The 11,147-nt window shown below is 41.4% G+C and overlaps 1 protein-coding gene across 4 annotated transcripts in view; it reads right to left on the bottom strand.

Moving 5' to 3' along the window:
- Window positions 1–5,812: 5,812 nt before the first annotated feature.
- Window positions 5,813–11,147, bottom strand: part of Pik3r1 (phosphoinositide-3-kinase regulatory subunit 1) — an 81,635-nt gene continuing 76,300 nt past the window's right edge. For all 4 annotated transcript variants that reach the window (XM_070031275.1, XM_070031276.1, XM_070031278.1 and 1 more), the window contains one exon: window positions 5,813–10,020. In XM_070031275.1, coding sequence (XP_069887376.1) covers window positions 9,831–10,020 — 190 coding nt within the window. In that variant the 3' untranslated portion in view covers window positions 5,813–9,830. The remainder of the gene's footprint in view (window positions 10,021–11,147) is intronic.

Here is an 11,147-nt window from a genome sequence, read left to right as displayed (position 1 = left end):
AAGAGGTATGCTATGGGTTCTGGTAAGGATTATAAGCACTTAGTTCCCAGAGACTTTTCTTGCTCTTAGTCCTATGACTAAGAGCCAAAAGTTTCTGTGTCCTACCTTATGTTTACACATTATTACAGGCATTGACTCAAGTGCCTATGTACTGAGAAGTTTTTCCCTTAGGAAAACCTGGACTTTCAAAGTTTTGTGGATGATACTTAAATGTTTCATTGAAAGCTCTTTGGCAGATGTTATTAAAGGAAAATGGTAGAGAGAACTAGGGATATAGTTTGGTGATGGAACACTTACCTAACACAGCTAAGACCTTGGATTTTCTTTCTAGCAATGCCGAAAACAATGGTAGTAAGAAGAACTAAAGTGGAATAAGTATATTCCAGGAGAGAGTGAGGAACAAAATGTAGCAGTCCATGAAGTTGGGCACTAGACCAAGCTGATGTCTGGATGACAGAGTGTGGAGACCAGTCCCCATGGCTTTGAGACTTGGCACTGCCTAGCCTGTCAAAAGGACTTCTTGAAACATCGCATTAACTTTTATTGGCCACGTGCCAAAACTAACATCAAACGGCATGAGATTCACCACCGAGTCTCTGGCATGTGACAGTCTAGTATGTAAGCAGTGGCCCTTGACTTTGCTAGCCTTCTGCAGAACTTGCAAAACAGCTTTTGCAGGTGGGTTGGAATGAGTGCCACCGAACGGGTGCTCACAAATGGGCAAGGTGTGCCCCAAGCAGGATTTCGAGCTCAGCCACCAAACCTCCTTTCTATTTGTATTTGGTTTTTGCCACACAATGAATAAGAGGACCATTGTAAGGAGAATATATCCGAATGTTTTTGAAATCAAAACTGTTATGTAGGATGCATCATTATTTACAAAGACCCCTTTGGCAGATTTCTCTAGGATAGCAAGGGGAGGGATACCCTAACACATCGGACCACTCAGGACTATGAAGTCATTGCCTGGACCTCTTTTTGCATGATTGATAGAAGTTTCATTTTCAGCATTCTGGGTTATGAGTGATTTAATCTAAGAAGAGTAAAATAATTAAATATTTTGTAGAAGTAAGCAAAGGTATGAGTAATTATATATAAATATTTTATATAAGATACATATATGTAATTTAAAAGTTAAGTAAAACACACTCTAGTTGGTCTTCTGTATATCCAGCCCTATGCTAAGAAATGCAGTAAGTCAAAAGTAGCAAATATAGCCCTTGGGAATCTAGTTTTATTCGATAGACATGTTTCATCAGCCACTGTAGTTTTGCATCCATTTGTTAGATACCATGATGTTCAGGGGGCTATATAGTATCTCATTTAATTGTCACCTCCCAGAGACTCTTCATAAGTTAGGTTTCCTACTAAATTGATAATTTGGTGATTGTAACCTGCAGACAGAGTTGAGAAATTTTCATTTAGAATGAAAAGAGAGAGACAACCTTATATAGATCACTTCCAGTGTGCTAAGTAAGGCAAAGAGGCAAGTGGGGCCCTGGTATCCGTCCCTGGATGGACAGAAGGACAATAGCTTTCCTAGAGCTTGCCTCCTATGTCTGAATTACCTGCAGTGTGGGGTCATGCAATATGTGGACACTGACTTCTGAGAGAGATCTCCTAATGGTAGTAGTGTCTTTAACAGTACGTGAAAACCAGACACTTCTCCTGAAAGTGATGGCATTCATTAAGAGGTTGGGCCTCAACATTCGCATCTGGAGCAACTGACAAGAGTGTATGTACCTGTTTTTCAACCTTGGCTGACATTTGGTATGTCTTTGAAGGCAATTCTTTGCCTTCATCATCAGATCTCCAGAGGGAAGTAGCAGAGTGCTTAGCACCTAGTCTGTACTCAATGAAGTTTTGTTGAATGAATCAATAAGCCATCATCAAAGTCTTAAGCTTCCAGGTCCAAAGAAACAATTCACAGCTGCTAGTAACCACTGAAAGCCCAAACCCTGTGGCACCGGGCTTGTCCTTATGCCATAGTAAATACAAAATCAAGTGACCAGCACATTTTTCCCACTATGATAAAGTTATCCATATTTCTTAGTTTGTGAGAGCTTGGAGTATAAATCATTGAGCTTTGAAATGAAAGTTCCATAAATAAATTGGTTCCAGTGGGCTAGTCATACAACGGATGGTATATTTCCCAGTCAAGACCATAATTCTAATAAGCCATCCCAGTGATGAATGGAGCTATCGCGGAACTTTGTCCTTTGTGTGCTGAGTGGTGGCACTGGAGCTGCGTGTCCTGTTCAGATGCCACGGGGCAAACCTTTACATGTGGCCAGCCAGGTACAGCTTTAGGGTATTTTATTTAACAGCTAGCTAAGCCTGAGGTCATGCTTCAGTCTGTTGTGATTGAGTGCTACAGAAATAAAGGAATTTCCTTCTGGAAAGCAAGTACAGATAAGCACATTGGTGGCTAACTCATTCATCCTTTTTCACTTTTATTTATTTTTTATTCTTCCAAAAGCATCTCAGCAGTTTTCTGTGGAGCTGATTTATGGCAACAATACCAGGCCAGAGGATGCAAAGTGGTATTTTTTTGAGAAGATAATCTGGAACTGGGATAGTAAACAATCAATTTAGATCTAGTCACACTTAAAGATACCACAACAGGGATCTCATTTCTACATAGGTTTTTTTTCTTTTAAAGAAACAATTCCAGGAAAATGATTTTAAATGGATATACTGTATCAGATCTTCACAGACTATTCATATTCACTACTGCCCACACCTCTCAGGATTTGGTAGGCCACACTCTATGTGCCTCCTACTGGTAGACAGATGGCCCAAGATCATTTCCAAGTATACTATCCTTAAACTGTTGAAAACCCAGGGACCAATTTTTATTCTCCTGAAGTGTATCTTTTAAGGTGCCAGCAAGACAACTGGATTCAGTTGTACTAACATCTTCCTTCAGACAACTGACAATACAAAAGGTGGGTGCTCAATCTACCACGGAGTGGTCTGCAGTCATCCATTGTGCTATGGGTTACAGCCATGACCAGACTGTTAACTAGGGTATTGGGAGAAGATTTCATTTCATTCATTTCACTACAGCATAGCACACGTCACAAAAGGAGGCTCAAGACAGTTCAGATCCCACTGATTTCACAGATAAGAGCTGGAGGCCTATATAGAGATGTGAGATGGCTAATTTGTCCCAGCTGGTTAGGGCAAAAAAAGAAGACCAAGTGGGATCTGTTAAACTACAAGTAGCCAATTTATTTGTCCTCTGTAGAGTCTGACTATGGGCATACATTGCATTATAAAGTTATATTATTACTCCATGGTGAGGCTTTTTAATTAAAATGCTGGAAATATTATTTTAACAGGCATCCTAAAGCAAGGATTTTTCAAGCAGTTGTGTCTTTTGTTGTTATGTTTACATAGTTGGATATACCTTGCTCAAATTTCCCCCATATGCCTTTTTCTTAGCCTTCCTCCCTCCCTTTTAAGAATTTTCAGTGAGTTTCATTATGCATATATAGATTGATCATGTAACATCTATTATATAAGTAGATAACATTGCTCCACATTGAGCTATAGAGTTGGAGCCTGCGAATTTACTCAGTGATGTTGGTGCTGATGTGGGCTTGGTCTGGGGTCTGTACATTGGGAACCCTGGTCTAAAGCAAGCCCATGCTATTCTGGGCCAAGAGGCACATTTTTATCTCCCCAGCAGGAAGGGTTGCTGGTGAACTTTTATTTTGAACTGCAAAATGTGTTTTCCATTGAAACCTGTTCTAGCATGGCAGGGAGGAGGACCCTAGCTGGAGTCTGATGGTCTTTGGTGCTCAGCAACGTGCTCTAACATGCTGTATCTAGACCTCCATTTTTCTCATCTACAGTGTAGGGGTAATATTTTCTAATTCATAGATGTGTGGAAGAATTAAATCAGATAAGACATAGGAAGAACTTAATGGATAATAATCAGAGAACAGCCAGTGCCACACAACAGCATTTCAGCCACCTATGAACCACACATACAATGGTGATCCATTATGTAAGATTATAATGGATCTGAAACTGCCTATTACTGCCTAGTGACCCTGAGCCCAATGTGTTACCCACAGGACTCTGGTGGTGCTGGTGTAAACAATCTACAGTGCTATCACTTGCACAAAAGCATAGCACATACAATTACACACAGCACAGTATGCTCAATACTGATAACAAATGACTGCTGCTGGCTTATGCAGTTGCTATTCTCTCCCTAGTTATTTTAGAGTGTGCTCCTGCTCCTGAAAAGTTTTCAGTGAAACAGTACTGGGTTCCAGCAGCCGCCGCCACCTCCTACATCTCATATTTAGTCTTGATTGCATCATTTTCTCTTGTGCTTAATTTAATCCTACATTCATCATGGCTTGTGTCTCAGCCTAGGTGTGTACGGGCTCTGCCATCTAGATGGGTGTAATGACAAAAATCACCTAAGAATGCATTTGTCAGAATGGGACCCAGTCATTAAGCAACACATGGCTGTACTTTTAGCTCTTGTAGAATTAAATAATCACTCAGCTGAGAGAAAATGTCAGAAATCAAAAGGGAGTGGTATAGGAACACAGAGGTTTAGCAACAGCTTGAGTTGTGATCCTGTGGATAGAGCGGGGTAGTGCTGTCATCATAGTGAGCCTTGGCTGATAGCTACAGCACAGGGGGTAGCTCAGACCTGAAAGACAGGTTGTATTTGATGAGAGCTGAAGCCATGGAAGACTCACTTTCTAGAAGCCAGAGGGTAAAGGAGCCAGAGAACTTTTCTGTGATGTCACACAAGAGCAGGTGAAAGGCAGGAAATGAATCTGAGTTACTGCCATGGTCAATAAATGCTAATCATTGTTGCCAGGAAGATAATTACGTATATGCTCTCTCAGCTTTGTTTTTCCCACCCTGCATTCTTGGTATCTCAGACCCCAACTGTGTCTTCCTGCAGTAATGTACACCTAACAAGGTAACAATCTTAAATTCCATAAGCAGTGAAAACAATGGGAAAGTCATTTCGCAGAGAATTGTCTTGACTAGGTGATACAATGTAGAATCTGCGCCTGACATGTTGCTTACTCCTATTTATAACCCCATACCCTTACCATTACTTATTGTCTTGGCAGTGGGTGTTGAACATAGGCAGTGTACAGGAGAGATACCCCAGAGACTGTTAAAGGATGGCTGTCAAGAACTGGTGATGAGGGGCTGGGAAGGTGGCTCAGTGGTAGAGTGCTTGCCTTGCATGCCTGAGGCCTGGGGTTTGATTCCTCAGCACCACATAAGCAAAAAGAATAAAAGCTGGAAGTGGCGCTGTGGCTCAAGTGGTAGAGCACTAGCCTTGAGCTGAAGTGCTCAGGCCCAGAGTTCAGGCCCCACGACCGGACCCCCCCCCCCCAAAAAAAAAGAACTGGTGATGAATGGTGGATGTAGGAAAGAATGGATGGACAGCATTCTCTTATAGCAAGAATATGTCTTGAAATGACATTAACTAGATGTGTTTCTTATTGTTCTTAAGTACGTAGTGAAATTATGTCAACAGCACTGTGTACATTTGTGAGACTGTTGTGTTCTTGCTTTTACAAAACCTAGATAATGTGATCATGGACTGAGAAGCGGTGGGTGGGATCCCATAAAAGCAAAAATAACACTTTGACGGGGGGAGAGGGAAGAGGGATGCACTGGGATTTGAACTCACCCTGGCTAGGCAGGTTTCCTACCACTTAAGCTATGCCTCCAGCCCTAAAAACAAATTTTAAGTCAAAAGGGACTGGTTTAAGAAGTACATCTTGGCATCTTCGATAATTGAATCTTTAAACCAGAATTTTAAGTTTCAAAACAACCTTTATTCTGTTTTTAAGACCTAATACAATGCATTAAAGCAACTTAAAACAAGACATAGCTCCACTGAATCTGTAACTTGAACAAAATGTCAAGGAGGTACACTCCCCCCCACCCCCACCCCGGTTGCCTTGTAAAGGCAAGATTACAACTGACCATGACATACTCCCTCTCGTCAAAAGACCAACTTTATTTTTATCAATGTCATATAAACAGATTTGTAAAAACATTGAACAGATTGTAGTTTTTAAAAATACACACACAGAAATGAGTTGTTGGGGTATTTTGTTTGCGTGTTTCTCTCCCCCCCACCCCCCCAATAGCAGCATCTGGGGCATCTAATGCTATCTCATGGTGACAAGTTCAATGTTAAGCTAGGTAGTCTTTTCAATGAACCTAATTCCATTCCTTCCCCACCCATGATACTAGTATCTTATTTAGATTTTTAAAAAAAGATTTTGGCATGTGGGAACTTTGTCCCATGTGGGGCTTTGTGCTTTAAACTGCCCCTTTTTTCTTCAGTGACCCCAAATTCAAAGAGATAGCAAGATCTGCTTTTCAACCAACTCGAATACCATGCATAGCAAAAGCACACTTGTTAAAACCAGCGGTATTTTTCTCCCAATGAGGAACATCAGTAGGACTTCCCAAACATGTTACTAGTTCATAACCAGCTACACAACAGAGCAATTGGTTCCACAATGACAGCTCACATAAACACACTGACTCGACACACTGTGAACAAGGACTGCCAAGATACGTGAACCATCCAGACCTGCTCCCCCCCCTCACAGGAGTCACTTTTAAAAACTCCGTTCACTTGGGAACAATTTTCACCTTTATAAGACAAAACAATCTCAAACGACCATACACAAATACAAGAATTGTACTAGACATTTGCTTATTATGTAACTTGAGCTCAACAACTGTAGATCTGTTTGTAAAGTATAACAGGAAACCCAGTCCATGCACATATACATATACATATATATATATACACATCTACCCAGGGCCGTGAAGTTGTTAAGTGTTTCAAACGTTATTGTTGCCTTTCCATGTGGTTATGATCAAAGTCCCAATGCTACCACTTGTCCAGCCCTATCACCTCTCTGCAGCTTAGCTCTGGCTTGGTCTTTAGGATGCTACATCAGGTGGGAAAAAGTGATGTATGGATCATCACCTATGAGAAGTGACTACTAAATCTACCTGTATTCATGAGCCACTCAGGGTTGTTAGGAGATGACCAACTAATCAAACCCACCCAGCCCTGATGCTCAAACACCTAGGGCAAATTTGGTGTGCATGCTTACACTGTCATCACAAAGGCATTGGGCAGAATAGGTGCAGTGCAACTTGCTATCATGTGGAAAGAATGACTCCTGTTTTCTGTTCAATGGAAAAAACCTAATGCACTTGTGCTTGTGAGATGCAAAATCAAGGCAACTGCCCAAATCGCAAGCCACCTTGCATAGAGTGTGAAGCGAAACCAGGAATGACACTGCAGCTTTTAATGAAGCATTCAATGTCAGATCTAGCTGAGAAACTAAATGCAAGTTATTGATATCTTAAAAGCATACATGATGTGCTACCAAAACAAAAACAAACCACAAACTTAAGTTTACAAACTACTATTAACTGCTAACTTTGATGTGATGTGGAAGAGGTTGTCACAAGGTTCAAAGCAAAGACAACAGACGAAACCCAGGGAATCAGCATTTGTCTGGTGATGAGAAGGAGATGGTCAGATCAGGAAAGTCAAGTTTGAGGGCTGCCAGTCTGGGTAATGACTGACGTTTTGCTCGAGGATGAGTAGTTTTATGAACAGAAGAAAACATAATACATTCTACAGATGAGTAACTCAACTATTTAGACTGATTCTTCCCAAAAGATTTTTTTTTTAAAGAACATTACAAGACAAAACCAAACTAAACCCACCCTCATCTTAGTATTTGAAGGAAGGGAAAAGAAATAAAAGTTGTGGGTGAGTCTTCCTAAATATTGAGAAAGGAGACCTGAAATGGCAAAATGCCGCTTTACCAGGCAGGGCAGTGACCATGCATAGCATTAGTCTGCATGCAGACAACTCCTGCCGAACATGTCAATCAGGAAGGGAGAATGCTCTCAGCCACCCTGAATTGCAAAGATGATTCCCCCACCTCTCCCTTCCCCACAGTGAAGTCCCCTCACACGGTTGCTGGATGAATAAGGATGGTACTTTGGATTTCTGTGATGTTCCACATAGCCCATGGTACTGACCATGAGCTGTGTCCATGCGCTTTATGTTCTACACTGAATGAAAAGCTAGGAAAATAGCACACATCCCACTAAAAGTATTTTCCCCAAACCATGTTTTGTTTTTCTAAAATGAATGTTGGTTGTGGTGACTAATCTAATGCGAAGAGGAGAAAACGCATTTTCTAAATGCAGAGTTTATACTTTGAAACCAGTGTGCTAAGGGGAGCACTATTCCAGAGAGCCCCCCAAAACTCTTCAGCACTTCCTTCCTCAGAAGTAAAACACTTCACCAGCTGCACGTGGGTTAGAGTTTACAGTAGGTTTGTAATTGTCATTCACTGATAACAACTAGCAAATCGAAGTGCGAAAAGACTGACATAAAAGCAAGTCCACTCTGCAGTTTTTCGCCACTTCTCTGTAATTGCGAGAAAGTGCACATAACCTCGTCACCCCTCCCGCCACCACCCCCCTCCCTAGATTCAAGAAGTTCAGAAATTACTATCAAATAAACATTGCCAGGTACCGTATTTTAAGAGTCTTAAAACAACATCGTTGGACTCAGCAATACTTTGTCATATTCATATATCTTTTTCTCTTTTTTATTGAATAAAGCAGCTTTGAAGCTTATCAGGCACTGCCCAACAAAACATTTAGTCCAAAAAAAAAATCTGTTATGAACTTTTTAACCTTGGGCTAACAGCCAAGTACTCTGTACAAAAAAAAAAAAACAAAAAAAAAAAAAACAAAACAAAAACAAAAAAAAAACCTGTAAAATATTTCATAGTTTTAATTCTGAAGCCATTTTTTGTAACTGGCATTCTGTACATTTCTTCTTTTTAAAAAAAGATAATAACAAAAACAAAATGAATATTAACAAAAATCAGGGACAATATGTTCAAGCGACAAAACTGGGGTAAGAAAAGCTTATTCTGAAGGTACATTTTCAACTGATAACAATAAAAATTAAGATTTGCATAGCGCTGTGCATCTAGCCTTCAGCAAAACAAAACAGAAGCTATTTGGTATTGATACAAATCCATCTATTTGATAGTTAGTCATCCAATATTATATACATATTTTATATATTGAATGTCACTGTAAGTCCCGTTTTCCAAGCTCCATTTTTCTGTTGGTGGGCTGTTTGTGTTTTTGTTTTGACACGTTTCAACAAAACACTTCCTGGCACTTTGCTACAACAGATTTTCCTCTGAAACATACAGGAACTGAAGCTTCTCCTGACTTCTCCGGGTGAGCAGAACTGCTTTCTGCTACATATTGTCCGTTGTCAGCAAATGAAATAATCCACAGTGCGATGTGTCTGGGTGGACACCCAGGCTAGACCAGGCTGGACCGAGCATTCTCAGGCATGGGCTCTTCCGGCTTATCTACCTTCGGGTCTCCAACGTCCCAACTTTCAGCTGGTAAAGCTTCAGAAAGCATTAACAAGCACCATGGTTAAAGGCCTCTTTGTCCCTGCACGCAGAGATTTTTGCTTTTTCTCTTTATGTTGTTGTGGCTTTAAATTAAAAAAAAAAGGGGGGGGGGAGGATAAGCAGTTCAGGTTAGAAACATCTGATCATCTGACAGCCCTAGGCTGCGTGCCTTCCCCTACTTCTTTTTGTCCTAGAAAGCTGTAGTCCCATCTGCAGGAAGACGGCTTCATTTCCACAGCTCAATTCACAGGTCAGGCTGGAGAGGAGCCCTTTGCTTTCCGGAGGCCTCAGGTGGTTGAAGGTCAGGAACAGGATTAAGAGGGTGGTAGCGCTTCATCGCCTCTGCTGGGCATAGACCGGGTATGCTAGTGTGACGTTGAGGGAGTCGTTGTGCTGCACAAGGGAGGTGTGTTGGTAATGTAGCACCAGTTCTTTCAGGGAGCTGTACAGGTTGTAGGGTTCAGCAAAGCCATAGCCAGTCGCCGTCTTGTTGATCACACAATGCTTGACTTCGCCATCCACCCTGGAGAGGAGAGAAAACACAACCTTTTTTGAGCTGATCCCAGATAAACCCATAAACTCCAGGGTATTTTTAACAAGGCTACTATCAAGAAAGAGAACAACAGTACAGGGTTCTGTCTGGAGCTGGTGAAACAGTCCTGGCTCGCTGTGGACGTGGGTGACTTGAGTAGGAGCCAAGGTCTTGGCCCATGTTACTTAAGCCATCACATTTTCATCTTGAAAGTGGTCTAAGATAATATATGCACACATTCAAGAACGGAGATGAGATGGTGTATGCAAGGTACTTGAAAGGAGTCTGGTGTGCAGCAACCATGTGACCCAGGGCAGCTTACAACCATGATGGGTACTGTTCTGCTACCAAGTTACAAGAACGTTTTTTTTCTTTTTGCCAGTCCTGGGGCTTGAACTCAGGCCCTGGGCACTGTCCCTGAGCTGCTTCTGCTCAAGGCTAGTGTGCTACCACTTGAGCCACCACATTACTTCTGGCTTTTTCTGTTTTTGTGGTACTAAGGAATCGAACCCAGGGCTTCATGCATACTAACTAGGCAAGCACTCTACCGCTAAGCCACATTCCCAGCCCAGAACTCTTACTTGTTAATGGCATTCTTTCAGGCTATGCTTTAAATGTCTATACATTCCCCATCCCTCTATTTATTCTCCTGTTCCTGTACCTATTCAAAGTTGTTCTGTTTCTGTCCTGGAGGAATAGAACCTTTCCCCAGTACAGAACTACTATTCTTTTTTAAGATAGAGTCTTATTAAATAACCCAGGTTCACCTCAGACTCATGATCCCCCTGCATGCTGGGATTACATGCTATAATCCCACGTGGTAGTGTGTACCACCATGCCTAGCCTTCAAAACTTTATTTCAAAGTACTAACCACATTACTAATAAGCAAAAAACAAAAACAAAACCCTCCTACTGGATCTACTGGGTGATGCTCTTATATAAATTACTTCAGATTCTAAATATAAGCTTTAGAGGCAGAAAGCACAGCAGGGGGGCTAGAAGGGGAGTGGAGAGGGTGGATGACCGACAAGGCTAGTTCCAATGTAAGGGGTAAGAAGACTGAAAAACATCTCATGATTATTAATCTGTTCCTGAGCCTGCTGTCAATCTTCCATCT

This window comes from Dipodomys merriami, unplaced genomic scaffold, assembly GCF_024711535.1.
Source record: "Dipodomys merriami isolate MVZ:Mamm:240054 unplaced genomic scaffold, mDipMer1.0.p SCAF_20, whole genome shotgun sequence".
Classification (NCBI taxonomy): domain Eukaryota; kingdom Metazoa; phylum Chordata; class Mammalia; order Rodentia; family Heteromyidae; genus Dipodomys; species Dipodomys merriami.
Note: the sequence above shows the minus strand (reverse complement) of the source record. Positions and strands in the feature narration are given on the sequence as shown.